Here is a 16,852-nt window from a genome sequence, read left to right as displayed (position 1 = left end):
TGTAGGCGACTGTTGAACACATCTTCCCGCGTAGTATCGAGAGGACTGGAAGGGAGGTACCAGTGAAGGGAAACGACAAAAGGAGGAAGAGAAGAAAGAGAAAGAGTGGCCAGTGGTCGGACGCACGAGGCGCGTTTATGACGGGTCTGGACTCTGAGTTACGATCTCAATACTGCAATAAGTGCTCTTAGCGGGGCCATGTTTTTTTCTCTCTCTCCCTTTCTCTCTCTTTTTCTCCCTTTCCCCGTCGTCGAGACGCGATTTCCCCCCGCGGCTCTTATCGTGAGGCTTTACGCTGGTGCTTCCCGCGGGCTTCACGAGAAATATTATTTAATTAACGGGAAGCGACCGCCGGCATGGTCGAAGGAGACCTGGATCTTCCTTCGGTCGTAAATAAAAACGGTACATTCGCGTGGTGGCTCTCTCTCCCCCCGTCTCCCGGTAACCTTTGCGGCCCTTGCGCCTTTCCCTCTCGCACACTTCCTTCGCTCTTTCTCGCCCTCGAGCGAAGCCTTTCTCCCGACGCCGCGCCGGCGACAAGAGAGAAAGAGACCTTTTCCCGCCGCAACGATATTTTCGGTAATCGCCGCGGCGTTTCTGAAGAGAGGCCGAGGGTAGAAGAGAGGCCTTTAAGCGCGACATTACTTCCGCTAGAAACCCACCTTTTGGTCGATTAGCTCTGCGGTGAATTTAAGTCGCGCTCGAATCGGCCGCACCGAATTCGCCTACGGACGTCGTCGTGCCGCGATACGCTCTCTCGCTCCCCACAAGCCCGAAGAATTTCTTCCTTTAATTGTCCTCCAACCCCCGACTACCGGCGTAGGCGAAATATATACTACACCTACTGCGGACTACGGAGTAAGAAACCGGGACTCGAACGACTCCGGAAAGTAATCTGCCTAATTACCCAGCAAGAGATTCATTCCGCTCGGAGGATCGACGGGAGGGTAGCCCCTTTTAGTCGTAAAACGACGACGAACTGGTTCCATCTCTCTTTCCGTCTCTTTCTCTTTCTGCCTCTTCGACGGACGGCGGCGAGAAGAGATGATTTTCTGGAATCGCGCGAGATTCGTACGCTCGGCGGCAGCCGACAAGTGAAATTCCACTCGCGATAGTGACGGTCACGAAGACTGGATTAAGGACGCCGCGAGCAAACTTATTTAACGCCTGACTGCTGAACGGTGAGCCACGAAAATGTATTAGTTCGTTCTGTTTGTCATTACGATTGTCCTCGATCTTTAGCACACTTAATCGTTTTTCTACATATGATACGAATTATATGTATATAAAGCCTACATCATCCGCAAAATGATTCTGAAATTATTCTGAAAAAACATGAACACTTTCCTTCGTTCCATTTTTTTTATAAAGCTCGATAAATTTCTAAAGCGATTGAAAATAATTTTGATACGCTTTTCTATCTCTCTTTAAAAACTGAAGTCTAGGAATTGGAAATTAGACCCGTATTTATAAAAAAATCAGTTCTGCATAAATCTCATAGGTACTGAAAAATATATTATATATTAGATAAAATGCATAAAATAAAGTTTTGTATTTTAAGACATAGATGGTTTATAGTTTATATAATCACATTTTTATAAAGCTCAACTGGAGACTGTGTTCAGTTTGCGAGAAGCGAACAATTATTTCCATGATATCATAACTGCTATATAATATACATTTAGTGGAAGACTCGCGAAACTCGATGCGAAATACATTCGAAGTTAATTGTAAGTGTTACTAAGGAAATCCATTATACTTTGCGTATAAATATCGCGACAGTACTTTATAATTCCGTCGGTATATTTGCAGTCGTCAGTCGCGCGAGTTAATTAATCGCACAGGCTAACAGGTGAGCTAATTGTTCGTAGGAGGAAATCGCGTTTCGATGGGTAATACGGCGACACGCAGAGCGGCACGCGCCGTTACCTGCCGACTCCGAGTCTCACCGGGCGAATGACAGCACGCGGCGGCCTTGTGTACGCAACCTTGTAACGCTCGACGTACGCTAAACAAACATCAAGGCCGCACGCCAGGCAGCCGTTACGAAATATTTAAATGTATTACGAAAGAATATTCCGTTCCTTATTTTTTAAATTGATTTCGACAAGCGAGCTGTTACGGCTGTTACTATACATATATTTTGCGTCTTGTTTTGTGGGCTCAAGATCGCCTAAGATAACGATTAATCTCGTTCAATTAAAAGGTACGCTTTGAAATGGAAATAATGTTACTTTAATTCTAGATACGAAATGATTTGCTTCAATTGTTATGTATAAATGTACATTATTAATGACAAATTTTAATTGATATGCAAATTATTTCTTCTTTAATAATATAACTTAAATGGTTTATGTATATCACTTAATTATTCCATTTAAAAAGAATTTAGATAAATGTATTATACTTACAATAAATTTCAAAATAAAATTAATTGATAACGCTAATATATTCTCACGTATCTATATATCGCACATCATACGTCCGTGATCATATATTGGAAAAGGAGCAAAAGTATAAAGTAATTTAAAATAAACTATCCTACCTTATTAAATCAATATAAAATACGTCTAATAGTATCTTTCATAGTAAAAAATAAAAGATTCATCAACAGAAGCCTTTTATGTACAATAAAAACATATTCTAGTTGCAGCATAAAAGGTATATTTAAACATTAATTTGATATCTGGTCAGTCTGATTATCTCGTCCATTTCTCATTTATCAAAATGCGATAGCGCGGCACACGTTGTACGATGTGTTTCATTTCGTCATGATTAGGTTTTTCGGATTGCTTCTGGTTGAGTTACGCGCGAGTTACGCGGTTGTCCGCGTCGTTTCGGTCGGCGCGGAACGAATAAGCGCGAAAAATATGGGGCCGTCTCTCGTTGCGGACGCCACAATGGGATACGAGGACACGTATATGTACAGGATATAGGACGCACACAGAACATCACCTTGCCCTGACCACGAACCGGACTTTCTGCTTCCCTTCGTCCCTCCCGGTCTCACTCCTTTCCTCTTTCTCTTTCTTTTTTTCCTCCGCTTTCTCTCCGTCACGCTCCACTCGCTCTTCCCGCTACGCTGCCGCGCTGCTGCTGGGGTATAACGCCAACGACGAAGAGAAAATATTCATAATGCTGGATTAAGCGTGGGAGTACCCTCGGGTAGTCCTGCGCGACCGACCGGGGGGTGGATAGCCAAACTAATCAAGAGCCCGCCCCATTTAATTCCCACCCTCGCCCTCTCTTTCCCGCTCGTTTCGTCGATCGTATAATCGCACGGCCAAGAACCCACTCTTTTGCTCCGTTTCTCCTTATTACCTTCCTCGCGCATCTTTCCCGCTCTTCGCCCTCGATGCACCTTTCTCTCCCTTATTCTTTCATCTTCCTCCTGCGCTTCTCTACGGACACTTCTCTCCCAAGTTCTCTTTCTTTTGGTTACTCTCGCTCGCGATCGCCGCTGCCCGTTCTCTTTCCTCCTTCTCTTCTATAATCATCATCCCGGTATCGCGTATCGAACAGCTGCGATATAAGCGCACGTAACGCTACCCACGATATGGCAAAAGGGCTCCTCGTACGAGAGAAGGCCCATTAAATCCCCTCGCGCCCATTATACCCGAGGTCACTTTCGATCCTAGGCGTCCGGGGCATAAATTTTTCCAAGTGCTCATTACCCGCCCGGCGTCATAACGAATGACGCGCGTAAAGCGCACCGCGGCTTGATATACGCGCCGCGCGATAGAAACGCACGGTACATATAATGTCACTGTATCTGTCGCATTATTCTTTCGAATCGTTCCAGACGCTCGTACGACGTTAACGACAAAAACGGAAAAAAAATTGGCCAATTCTCTAGAAAGAATTCGCAAGAATTATTTAAAATTTTATACGCATTCTAAAAGAAGCGAGATTATATTATGTAAGTGTGTGATAATTCTCTTGTAACATACGTAATATTTCGTGAGATTATAATACTTTTAATAAAGAGAGAAAAAACAGTGTACGTATATTCAATGTACCTTGTGTGCATAAAGGGACTCTATTAATTTTAATTCCCAATCTCGTATAATATATTCTGTAAAAATAGAGTTTAATTTTCTCAGTGGGACCGTAAAACTCACGAAAGAGAACTTCTCATATGTCACGTATTTGATATAACGTAGCAATAATACATGTATATCATGTTAGATAATTGAAACATAACTCATTTGAACAAATTCGTAGATAACAACCAGATTTCAAACCCGATTCTCGCAGCTGGAGACCCGAGTTCTTTATGCACTTTCTTACGAACGTCATAACTTTCGTAATTTAAAGGAGCAATTTATGAATTAGCTATTTGCGCGAGTAGAGAAATGAAGAAGTATATCGAGTAATTTAATATCCAATTAATAATCGATCAGAAGGCGGCGGCTATAACTTGTACGGTGAAATGTTGATTAACCGCGAACATACGCGATACCACGAGCGCTTTCACTATCGCATCTCTTTATCAAACGATGTACCGTCGCGCGTTATCGAAATCGGGGCGGACTTCATCGGAGCGCATTCCCGAGCTACCCATCGCATTATCGTAATGAACTAGCTTGGCATTCGGTTCGACCTTTATATGCCCAGGCGTTTTTTTTATTTTGCGTTTGTCATAAATTATAATATTAACTCGTTAATCAATTATTATCTCGATAATCGCATCATCTCCAGTTATTTTCGTAAAAAGTGTAAAAGTTTCAGTTAACAGAAAGTTACATTTATTAATTATTTTATTCCGTAATTATCTCTACTTTATATTTAACAGAGACAGAAGAAAATAATACCGCCGTCTGGAAAATAACTAATTATTCACATGAATGTTAAATAATGTTAAATGGAGTGTGAAAATTTTCCAGTTTGTAAGCGATTGGTGACCGGTTGATTATAAAACTAGACGTGTTATATATCATTATAAAACTAGATGTGGTATATCATTATAAAAATGCGTAATGTCTATATATGTTGGAACCTTAAGAAAGGAAAAGAGGAAGATTCGCATACGCTTCCAAGTTACAGAAATGTCACATGGTGCATGTGCGTTGAGTGCGATAAAAAGATTGTCAATAAATACCTATTATAAATAGAATTATCTCACGCGTAATCTCGTAGACAAACCGCGCGTGAAAACCTTGTCACAAAATTTAATCTTTAATCCACACATTTTCTTAATCTCCTTTCGCGAGACACCGCGGGGGATTCCGGTGTTTCGAAATTAACAACGTATATAAATTGCATTCTGATGTTCACCGTGCACATAGTGGTTTTCGCGACTGGCAACTGGGTTAAAAAAAAAAAAAGGAAGAACATCCGACATGGGCGGTACGGGGATTAAGCATTCCCGTGTCCAGAATGTGTGGAGCTCGCTCGTTCGCGTTCCGCAAAAATGTCGCGATCGCGCTCGCAAAGTGCTCCGGCGAGTGATTAACTCGCCCGACAACTCCGCGAGAGCGCAAGACCGCAGCGAGCCGCATATACAGTCGATTAGGTATGCCGCGGTCGGTGCGCGGCGTCAGTGCGTTAATAATCCCGCAGCGTCCGGCAAAAATGATCGCGTGCTCGACATAAATGCCACCGCTGAATTAGAGGAGAGAGCGAGAGGGACGGGAGCGCGGCGTATCGAAAATTCGCCGGACCGACCGGCGCTGCTTATCGCTCACGCGCGTAGGTGTACGTACATCGATCGCCGATCGGTACGTCTGTACGTGCCCACATTAAAACGATGAGTCTGCGGGGACACGGCGTACGGGACACGTGCGTGCACATCGCCGGTGCAATCGGCGGAGTTAAAGCCGAACCAGACGCATTACTCAATGCACGGGCGAAGGTTAGACCCCTCTCAAAGGCCGCATACGGACCATACGGACACATGCATGCGGATACGATTTTTATCGAGGGTAATATCTTGGTTTTTTTTTTTTTTTTTTCAGGGACGGCAGAGCGATCGGGTCCTAGGATTCGCCGAGGATATTGAAAACTACGCTGCGTCGAACTACATTCCGGTTTTTCCACAAAAATCTTGGATACGAAGACCATTTTTATGCCAATAAAATAACATTCCAATTAAAATATCTTAAGTGGCTTAATCTTTTCAAATCTTGCGAGATAAATATCTACCAGCTGGATTTAATATATTGCTACGATATATCGACGGAATTTTTTTCATTCTTTAGAATGCCTAATTATACAAAATCTAACTCAAAACGATTACATATATAATACATAAAATGTGAAAAGGAGAAATTCTTTTTTTAATTTTCCCACCTAAATTCTTAATTTTTTTAATAACAAGCTGTATTTCTAAAGACGAAACGCCAACTCTTTATTTTCACAAGTTTATAAGTAATTAAATATAAATAAGAGATATATTCTTTATAAATATATATTTCTACGAAAGGATGTTAGATAACCATGTAAATCTAGATATAGTCATAGAAAAGTCTCGCACCCTTGGGTCACTCGCAAGTCCTAACGAGAACTGTCCGCCTCGCTCGTTACGTTCATCTCGGCGAACGATAGTAAGACTATTGGAGAGTTGCCGGCGGCAATGATATTGGCGATGACAAAGTATCCGTTCTACGTTGTATGCGATACAACGTCGGTCGAAGTCCTCACCGAGATCCCGCGATCGATCTCAACCGGTGAAACGCGAAGTCCAATCAAGCGTGCCACTGCGCGCCGCGACGAACCGGTGTTACATGTTCCTCGAAACCCCCTTTTTTTTTCTTACACGCGCGACACGCTCAGATCCTTCGAAGCATTAGCGTGTAACGTTCCGTCCGCCGCGCTCTTTCGTGTTGCTCTCCTCGAAAGGTTTTACGGTGGGAACGGATATAAATCAACTCCGGATTGTGTGTATGCGGAGCCTGTGCCGGGTCAAAGTGGGATGTAAACGCGGACGAAATTTACGACGCGGCCGCTCGAAGGAACTCTCTGCTGACTCTGTTCGCTATTCAAGAAATCGTCCCGCTCACGGTGACGGCGAAAGAGAGAGAGAGAGAGAGAGAGAGAGAGAGAGAGAGAGAGAGAGAGAGAGAGAGATGTTTCCGACCTCGAATGATTAATCACTTTTTTCAACGACCGCGATGTAGATCTTAGATGAAAAATCGCTCTAGGTGTCGATAATTTCGATTTCTCTCCGCTTGTCATCGACCGTTCGGGTTTTGATGCTCGATAGCCGTCGTTTCCTCTCGTGCGCGCGGATATATAGGGCTCGTCACGAATGTCTCGTTATTTTAACGAGTGTCGTAGCACGCGAGCTGCGTTTTGCCGCGAGGATCGCGTGCACGTTGCGGAGTTAAGCGCAGTCCGCGCTGCAGTGCTAAGTGCAGCGAAGACACAACTATACTTTAGGGCCGTTTAAATTGAATGGAATGCTTTCATTCATCCGGAATATAGAGTGCCACAAATGGAATATCGTAACACCGATATTCAGTCAATTTACGAATAATGAACGCGTTTTGCAGGATCAATGTGACATGTAATAATCAAGAAACTTTTTGTGAAGATTTATGATAAAAGTATAATAATTAATATACGTAAGACATACATTATAAAAGTATAAGTTATTTCATAATTATCATTCACAAAGAATGATTAATACGTTTAATCGCAAGATGAGCGAGTAAATAAAAGTAAAATTTTGTTTTGAAAACTGTTTAAAATACAAATTTGTGAGTTTTATTAAGTCTAATCTAATTTTAGGACTTGAGTAAGAAAGATAATTTTGTGGTTTAAAAATAATCGGTTAAAATTAAGGGTTAATATTTTCATTCAATGTTTCGACTACGCGCTATCTGACTCATTTCTCTGTACCATCCTTTATTGACGCGTAGTCTGATATCGGAGATAAAATATCAATGCCCAGAGGAGACTTGCTATCATCGAAAACGTATATATCGAACGTGGATGCGACGGTCCCGGCATCGAAAACTTGGAAACGCGCGCATGTGAATCGTCGCGTCGGTCGGTCCGCAATATGCAGTAAAGCACAAATGCAACAATGCGATCTCCCTTCCGCCCCCTTTCACGATGCGCGGGGAGAGAAAGGTCCCTTTAGCTGGGGGCCGGATATATATGGGATGTCTCGTTAATCAAGAGAGCCGCGTTATCGGCCACGAGGTGCACAGGGGAGAAAATGGGAGAGGAGCGAGGGTGACCGGTGTTTAACGGTTGACAAACGACCGGCGTGGTACGCGGCCGCCTAAACAACGTTCAATGTCGTGCGTGAAACCGCCCCGCCTGCCTGGCCCGCGCGTGCGGAAGGAAAACGCGGGAGCGGCGCGGTGCCGTTCCGACAAAAACCGTAAATCTGCCTATTAAATTACGATTAACGATTCGCAGAAGGCGAAACGGACGCGCGCGGAACGCCACGAGCGCGACCAGAATGTGAGTAAAACGCGCGCGCGTCCGTCGCGCGCTTGTCTTTTTACCTTTTCGCGAGTCGTGCTTGCAACTGCACAACGCGCAACTTGCGCAAATTAAAATTTATTAACTCGCCGCCGGAAGTCACAACAAAGCGGCCGCGTCTTCTTCGCGTCTGTCTCTTTGAAGCCCGTGGTTAGACGCGCACAAAAAATGTGCGTTCCGTCGTAAAAGGGCGCGTATAAGAAACGCGTTAATAGTGATTTAGATAAGCATGTCAGATAGCCTGTACGTAAGGTATTTAACAAAGTCGCTTTCTTAGATAAGAAAAAAACCTTGAATTATCGATTTGCAGACCTAAAGATTAATTTACCGGTTTTTTATACTTTGATCATCAGTTTGTAAATTGTTGATTCCTAATATTACAGTTTTTATATTTTTAATTTACAAATTCGCGGTTCCTAACTTCAAATCATTGACTCATCAGTTTCTAAATTTTTAACTCTAAATTGAAATGTTCAACTTGCGTGCTAAGTTGAAATATATCAATCTGTCATATGTCTGTCATAATAAATAAGCTTATTGATACTTCGCATCGAACGTTCCCGGAATTCCTAGAATTCCTGACATAGATAATTTTGGAGTATTCGTAGCGTCGAGCCGTCCGCGTCGGTCGATCACGTATACACACAAATGAACATTGCCAGACCCCCCCATTCGCTTGATTAGGACATACTTTATTAACTTCGCCGGCACGTACAGAGAGCTGTCCAGACAGCGAAGGGCGCATTGTATCATCAAAGTGACGCTGAGGGAAAGCATCCGGAAAGCGTGTACCGTTAACATAGCGCGTCTACGCGTCCCCCGCCCCCTTTGGTTTCTTCGCGCCGATTCCTTCCCCGTTATGCCCGAAATTCTTCCTTTCCTCGTCGGCAGCCGGGGAATGCCAGCTGTGCGGACCTGAGAAACTCTAACGACGACATTACAGTAACGGAAAACGCCGGAATGCGTCGGTATGTGATAATGGAATGCGACACCTTCACAGCGATATCACGACGCTGAAATCTGATCGTTAACTCCTTCGCATCAAAGGCTTAATGCAAAAGGATTGTTACTCAAAATTAATTACTACTGACGAGTTCAACTAGACGCGTCATTTCTCCATTCTTTTCAGACAACTTTTCCTGCACGATGACCTTATACGTTAAAACGTAATAGCGTTAAGATACAAGAATCTGAGATTCAATCAACACCTCGTTAAAGAGTCATAAATATAAATCAATCGGACTTCTAAGCTGCTGTATTTCTACTGTATTTCTATACTGTAGCTGTACTCAAATTCAAATGTAAAAGCGTGATTAAATATTATCGTGCGGATTTTAGATGGAAACTGAGCTACAGCGGCGGCTGTTGCCGAACGCGTCGGCCGAATGAAGAAGAGAATGGAAGAAGGCGAGGGCCCGAAGGAAGAAGAATGTCGCTCTCTGTTGCGGCTCTTGCATGTGAGTTGGACAAAAACTTGAAGACCTTTGGGTCCTCTCTTGACGTGCTCCTCGAGCGTAGCAGCGCGCGGCTTGTCTTCCCTCGCTCGCGTTGCAGCGTATACCTGCCGATGGAAGAATACAGCTCCAATACGCGAGATCGGGTTTTCACTTGCCGATCGCGCCGATTCGGTCGTGAATGCACGTGGCCATTGCTGCATTGGCAAGAAAGCCCATGTAGGAGCGAATATCTCCTCGCGCTTCGGATTCCCCGTTATTCGCACCCGCGTGCTGCTAACTGCGAGAGATCCCCGTTGCGATATTTCGGCGGCATTCGCCATCAAGCATCGAAGTTTCGTTTCAATCGAATCATCCAATTATCGACATTTAACGAAGCATAAAACAAAATTTCGAATCATCGACAAGATGGACCACTTTTACGCGTAAAGTTTTATCACGTTTCAATAAATATTTTATTTCTCTTAGATATTATATTATATTATATTATTTCCAAACTTTGCAAAGAGAGAGAAATAAGTAAATAAAGTTTCTTAACATGCATGTAAGTGTTGAGATATCGCCGATTTTTTAATTAAAACTGATTTCTCCAACTTTTAGCTGAGAAACATATACTTAATGTTGGAAATAAAAAAATTGTGAAAAATAATGACGTCGCGTTAAATCTCCTCTAAACAAAAAATTGACCGTGAGTAATACTGACTGACGTTAAAATTACGTGTTCGCGTATTACATACGAAGAATGAAGAATGAAGATGACCAGACCTGCCAAGAGCGAAGGGTTTAGATGAACTCACACTCATCGCGTTCGCACGAGCTTTCCCGCTTTTAAAAGTTCGTTATCCCAACGACTGAAGGCGTGCGTATAAATGGCCTTCGCGCTAGTCGAATATCTCTTTTCGTTAATGAGTCGGCCGGAGTTCGTTTATGCGGCCGGTAAAGTGATTTAAAGGATCTCGATGATGAATGCTCCGCGCATGCGGCAGAGAAAGAAAGAAAGGAAGACGACAGCTGCGCGCGCGCGTGTGTGAAAGCATAAAAAAGCATGTGTGAAGTTTTCCGGTAAATTCCACAGGACCATTTAGCCTATAGGCGCCCGTGTTATTACCGTCTCGAGCCCGGTCCTTCCTACTAATTAAAAATGAAATGGTACGCATAAACCGAATACTGTCGACCAGTGGGAGCCAACCGTGGTGACCAAGGAGAGAATATCTCTTCGGCTCGGAAACGCACTTATCCCGAGATGATTTTTATGGCAACGGATCCAGCCGCTTTTTCTCGTTCTTCATGGTTCCACCTTTCGCCGCGCCGCGCCAGGCCTCTTGCTAGTCTCCCGCGCGAGCCCCCCTCGTATCGTATCGTGTCCTGCCTTTTACGGTACACCGCGACCGCTTCGGAAGCCGCTAATTAGGTCTACTCGCGTTCATCTGAAGGACATTTTAACCGTGGCAGCAATACGATCGTATTCAGAGGTAAAACCGACCCCGCAGTTCCAATGCAGTTCCCTTAAAATCGCGATTAGCAAATAAGCGCTCTCGCCTTTTAATATTTACATGGCGCGTCTCGGTAACGCCTATGCCCAACTCTCATTTTGTGCGAGTCGGCGACGTCATTCACCCGACAGGTGTTCTCCGTGCTGTAAGCCCACGCGCACCTGGAGCCTCAATATCCTCTGAGATCAGAGACTATATTTCTTATGAAAAATATGGGCGTCGCCACGAAGTCGTTTGTTAAATAAAATAAAGTATGATACTTCTTGTTCTCCCGTATAAAAATTGTTTCTGCACATAAATACATATAAACATATCCATAACTTTTTATCTTGAAATACATAAATCACTCGAATCCTATCGAACGCCGATATGCGGCGAGGATAGAACTCGAGGTCATAAAACTTTAACGACGCATCCATAAAAACGCAGAGAGTTAAAAATACTTGGTAATATCTTTTTACAATAAAATTTAGAATACATCAGCGTGTAAAGCAAACTCATGAAATGAACTCGTAGTTAAGACAGGTTAGTCAGGCGGCCCTCCGAAACTTCCGCGTGCCGTAATTTCACTTTCCTGCGTCATCGCGAAACGAGACATTGACAATAATGAGATGCCACGGCGATCATGAAAAGGCAGAGCTCCAACTCGTCGATGCCCATCGTCTCGGAGGACATTAAAGACCCGCGGCACGGAGAGATGACGGAACCTCAACATTTTAGCGGCTATTTCCTCGTGACGAATCGAATCAAAAATAACGGGTGTTTATTATGCGCCACTTTCCTCGTCAAGTTCATCGAGCTGTCGCAGCTCCTCGCAGACACGCTCGGCAGATTATAAGATATTCATTTTTGCACGGCTCCGCACTTGGATGCCATGCAGTAAACACGGAACGCGTGACAATCGAGGGAAAGACGACTACAGTATGACCGATGATTACCGGATCCATCGAGTGGCCGTTCTCAGAGCTGTAGAAAGCCTAATGACATTAACGAGTCGAAGCATCCGCAGCCGCATATTGCGCGCGAAGACGAAATGGCGTAATAGTGAAAGATAAAATTATCCACGGTGTACCTCCTGTTAATTAGACTTAATTAGAAAGATACATACTTAATATTGGAAAAGTAGCAGTGTCCATAACAAGTACGTGACTTTTGACTCTATGTAACGAGAATTATACGCTTGTTAATATAAAATTGTCGACGCCTCTCGTATAATTAATATGCGGCGCCAGTAAATAAATATCGTGCTAAATGCATGATGCACACAAACCACGCTTCTGTCGGCACCGTATTTGCGTTACTTTCATTATATCAATGAAAATAAAAGGCTGACCGTTAGGCTGTTCGAGGTTTCACGTCAGTTCCGATTGAACGCCCACGATCATTCTCTCAGACAGGGCAAAGAGATGATGCCATACATCAGCCAACTACTCTCGTGTTTAATAGCGAAAGGGTAAACTCTCGCCCGCGCATATTAAAGACCGCGCGAAGGAAGTCGGGGATATGAAATCTGTCGGTGCTGCTCCGAGGCGATAATGGATCCCGGATGGTACTACTATACTAGACGAGATACGTTTCGCGCAAACCACGGAACGTACAACCCTGCAAACGAACGAACGAGCGAATGAACGAACGTACGAACGAACGAGCGGCCGGTCGACCGAGCCGGGCGCGCTGGTTCAAGGGAGGTTCGGTATGTTAATTACAGACCAACATACGTATCTCTCTCCCGCTCCCGCATCCCCGACGTCCCAACCCCCTGGCCGTAAGTTACCTCGGTTGCCAGCCGATTCGTCTTGGAACGGCCCCCATCGCCGGTCTCGTTGCACGCAGGGCTCGCGTGAGACCGACGAGTCGACCCTACGACCCGAGAACGCCGAGAAACGCTCGTTTTGCCCTCTTTCGAGCTCGCTGCGAGAGCAACGCGGAGAGGAGAGGAGCCCCGGCCCGGCTCTTCTTCTAACCGCCTCCTTTGCGCCTCTTTCGATTTCTTGCGTCGAAGGCTAACCTGATCGAGCGATCGGCGGAGGGTCCGCGACGTCAGCCGCGCGTATCAGAAACAAACCACCGAGATCGAGCAGTCTCGAGAGCGCGTCGCGAGATCTTATGGTTCACGGTCGCTTAGATCGGACGTTTCGCGTGTCGAGACTCCTTCACGGACGGAGACTATCGCGATCTGATATAGGGGCTCGGCTAGTAACTTCTATCAATTAGGAAAACCCAATGATTCGCTACTGAAGCGAAAAGCGCTGAAGCGTGAAAATTCTCATCTTGTTCGGGATCGCGAAGAAAGACGTTGGACCGAGTGTTTCGTATGCTAAAGGCTTCGCGAACTAATGCGAGGCAGCGACGGCGACTATCTGATACAATATAATCATACGCTTCTATCAGGCCTATAAACCCAATGAACGGAATCGCCATCGCTAGCCCCACCTTGATGTGGAAAGCTTTCCTCGCTTGGTTTCTTTCACGATCGCAGAAGAAGATAGCTGCTGATCTGTCTTTCACGCGAAGCAGAATAACTACAATGGACGATATAAACGACCAGCTAGAGATGCTTGACTAAATGAAAGCTATCGCTTATATTGGTTTATATATAATAAAAAATTTCTCGAGATCTGCGGGCGCTCAACTTGTGATTGAACCAGAGCTATTACGATCATTAGTTTAGTTTTTTTTTTATAATAAACATAAAAAGAGTGGAATAAATCACTTCATGTCATTTAAAGTCTCTCATCAATTCAGTTTTTGTGACTCAAGAACTCTAAGGAAATACGAACCCGAGATACGCGATAAATACGTTTTGATCTACCTATCTATCAATTTCTCTTTCAAGATTTCTTTTCCCGATACTCTCTCGGAATGATACGTGTTTCTCTATCGGCTTTATTCGAGATCGTACAGATGGAGGAATGCACACACGTACATTCGGACCCGATCCACCGCGCTGGAACAGGACGGGTGCCACCCATCGCAATCATTTCTTCGGTTTTGCGCGGAGGAATGTTTTTTCAACGTCTTATCGATCCGCCCATCGCGCGCGCGGTGCTGACCTCAAGATCTTACTCGGGTCAGTCGGTCCGAGTCGAAATCTTTTTGCAACGTGACCTCGACTCTTCCCCCTTCCTTTCGACGTAGAGCGGAAAAATCGACGGTTTGCACCTGCGCTCCATTCTGCGCGCGGCAAGAACGAAGACGTGTGCGGTCATAGTGCGTGAAGGGTACTCACCGCCAAAAATGTGGCACGTATCCGGCGGGGCACAGGTCTCGGCACTGACTGCAGGGCGCACCTTGGAGAACGACATTGCCGGACGAGTAATTACTGGGCGGCGCGTTTTGTCCCGGGGACAGCATCCTGAAAACAAACGCGAATTTACGGTGAGCGTGTCATTTTGGCACGGTCCCCCTTAATGTCCAACCATTTCGCTACGCTGAGAGTGTGTGTGTGTTTCTCAACCTGTCCTATATTTCTACAAGAAATAAAATATAGCAGCTACTTCGAATAAGAAATTAATTTTTTGCAATAAATTCAATTATTAACGCGGTAATTTCAGTAGAAAAACTTTAAAAGTTAAAGAAATATGTTTATCTCTTCATATTTATGCATGTTATGCAAAATAAAATAATGAATATATATAAGGCTGTAGAATTTAAATTAAACGAGAAATCTTAAGTACTAAATCTTAATAAAAGAAATAAATTTGTTATCTTATTAATGTCAAGTACCGCCAATTTATTATGTCAAATTTATTTATCCCATAAAGCAAGCAGCGTAATAAAAAAAAAAATTTTATTTAAAGCTGAAACAAGATTTTATGTCAGAGACTAACCATTTTTATTCAAAACAGGCTCAGAATGAAGGGAGACAAAGATGTAATTAAATCTCAGATCATCTTTCGTGACTTACAATAACTGTAAATTATACGGTTAATTGTAAATTATATGCTCCAAGATATATAATCGAGAGCGCGCGACTTTGTCATTGTCACGAGAAATCAGTTCGATCGTCGCGCGATACAGAAATCTCGCTTAATTATCACGTCAAGGGTCGTCACGATCAGGGAAATTAGCTGAATGGACGGACACGAAGAGTGCGTTCCGTCACGCCCGAACGGGTTGTGAAATTTGTCTTCTCGCAATGTCGATCGAAGAATCGTACCCGTTTAGGACGGTGAAATTGAACGAGCCTCGTGTGACGGCCCCACACGGACGCACTCGACTCGCCATGAGCGCGAGCGGAAACTCACATCCGATGCAGTATTACCGCGTACTCGCGTAATTATCGTCATTTTGTTGACGAACGAGGCTTCCACGGTTTCATTTAGATCCGCTTAGATCCGTAACGGGACATTACACGCTGTTAAAGCAGCATTTCTTTTCCTTAACGCGACCCTTCTCACTCATTATGTACGCCTTTTTACACCTCGTGATTGTACTTGCATGTACTATATACAGATATATATAAGTATACATATATGTATACATGAAAGCATTTAATTGAGAGATACATATGTACGTATATATTGCGCGTCATTATTGTGACATATTTATAAATCGGTCAAGTATAAGTGCTCATTAGCGAATCGTTCGTCAAGCTATATATTATATTAATTAAGACATTCAGATGCTTCCGGTATTTGCTAGGAATTTAATGATCCTACAATTATTTTTAGAATTTCATAGATTGCATAAACTATTCGTCGTATATGGCTGCATTTCATCCGAGTGCGTTAATAAGCGAATTTATTACTCTACGTATTCGATGCATTCCTCTAACAAGCGCGAAAACTCGCCGTGCGTCGTAAATCCCCCTGCTCCCTCTTCCCCTCCCCGATATAAATGAAACCGAAAGTTAGCCTCCAATAATCGCCTGCGCATTCCTCAAATGCGATTCCTCACGTTGGCGTTCATTAACCCGGCCAATCGAGGACAAAAAGGTTCATCATTATAAAACGTCAAGGGCTCGAAACGGGTTTGCAGCGCGAACGCTGTTTAAAGTGCATTAGATGGGCATCATTTAAGTCAAAGCCCGCGCGTCGTCCGCGCGCGGTAATAAAGACTTCTCGTTTGTGCTAATGTAGCCAGGAAGTTACAAAAATTTATCAGGCTCGAGTGTCGATGCGGGATAAACTTACGATCTACGCCACACCCTCTCCGGACACGCGGAATTGATGTAAACCTCCGCCACCTCCTCCGGTTTACAGGGACATCAATCGTGCCAGGCGTGCTCCGCCGTGCGTATTATGCGACAAGTATGCCCGCGAAAATAATTAATTAACGGCGCTATCTAATACGGGGAAACGGGTGGTTACACGCCCCGCTCGCTCGAATTAATAACCGAAGCCCGTAATTAGCGGGTAAGCGACAGCGTTCCGCTGCCGCCGCGCCACGGCCTTCGATCGTCGGCGATTAACTGACATCGGGTGTAATTACATCTCTCTGGAAGATTTTATTGCGACGAAAATCGTT

At 44.2% G+C, this 16,852-nt stretch overlaps 1 protein-coding gene across 1 annotated transcript in view; it reads right to left on the bottom strand.

Moving 5' to 3' along the window:
• LOC139813596 (uncharacterized) overlaps positions 1-16,852 on the bottom strand; it is a 106,226-nt gene that overhangs the window by 82,018 nt on the left and 7,356 nt on the right. Inside the window, exon 2 of the mRNA XM_071779174.1 lies at positions 14,613-14,738. Within this exon, the coding sequence (XP_071635275.1) occupies positions 14,613-14,737 (125 nt within the window). The 5' untranslated portion in view covers position 14,738. The remainder of the gene's footprint in view (positions 1-14,612; positions 14,739-16,852) is intronic.

This window comes from Temnothorax longispinosus, chromosome 5 (genome assembly GCF_030848805.1).
Source record: "Temnothorax longispinosus isolate EJ_2023e chromosome 5, Tlon_JGU_v1, whole genome shotgun sequence".
In the NCBI taxonomy this organism is placed as follows: domain Eukaryota; kingdom Metazoa; phylum Arthropoda; class Insecta; order Hymenoptera; family Formicidae; genus Temnothorax; species Temnothorax longispinosus.
The sequence above is the reverse complement of the archived record's forward strand: the minus strand, read 5'-3'. Positions and strand labels throughout refer to the sequence as shown.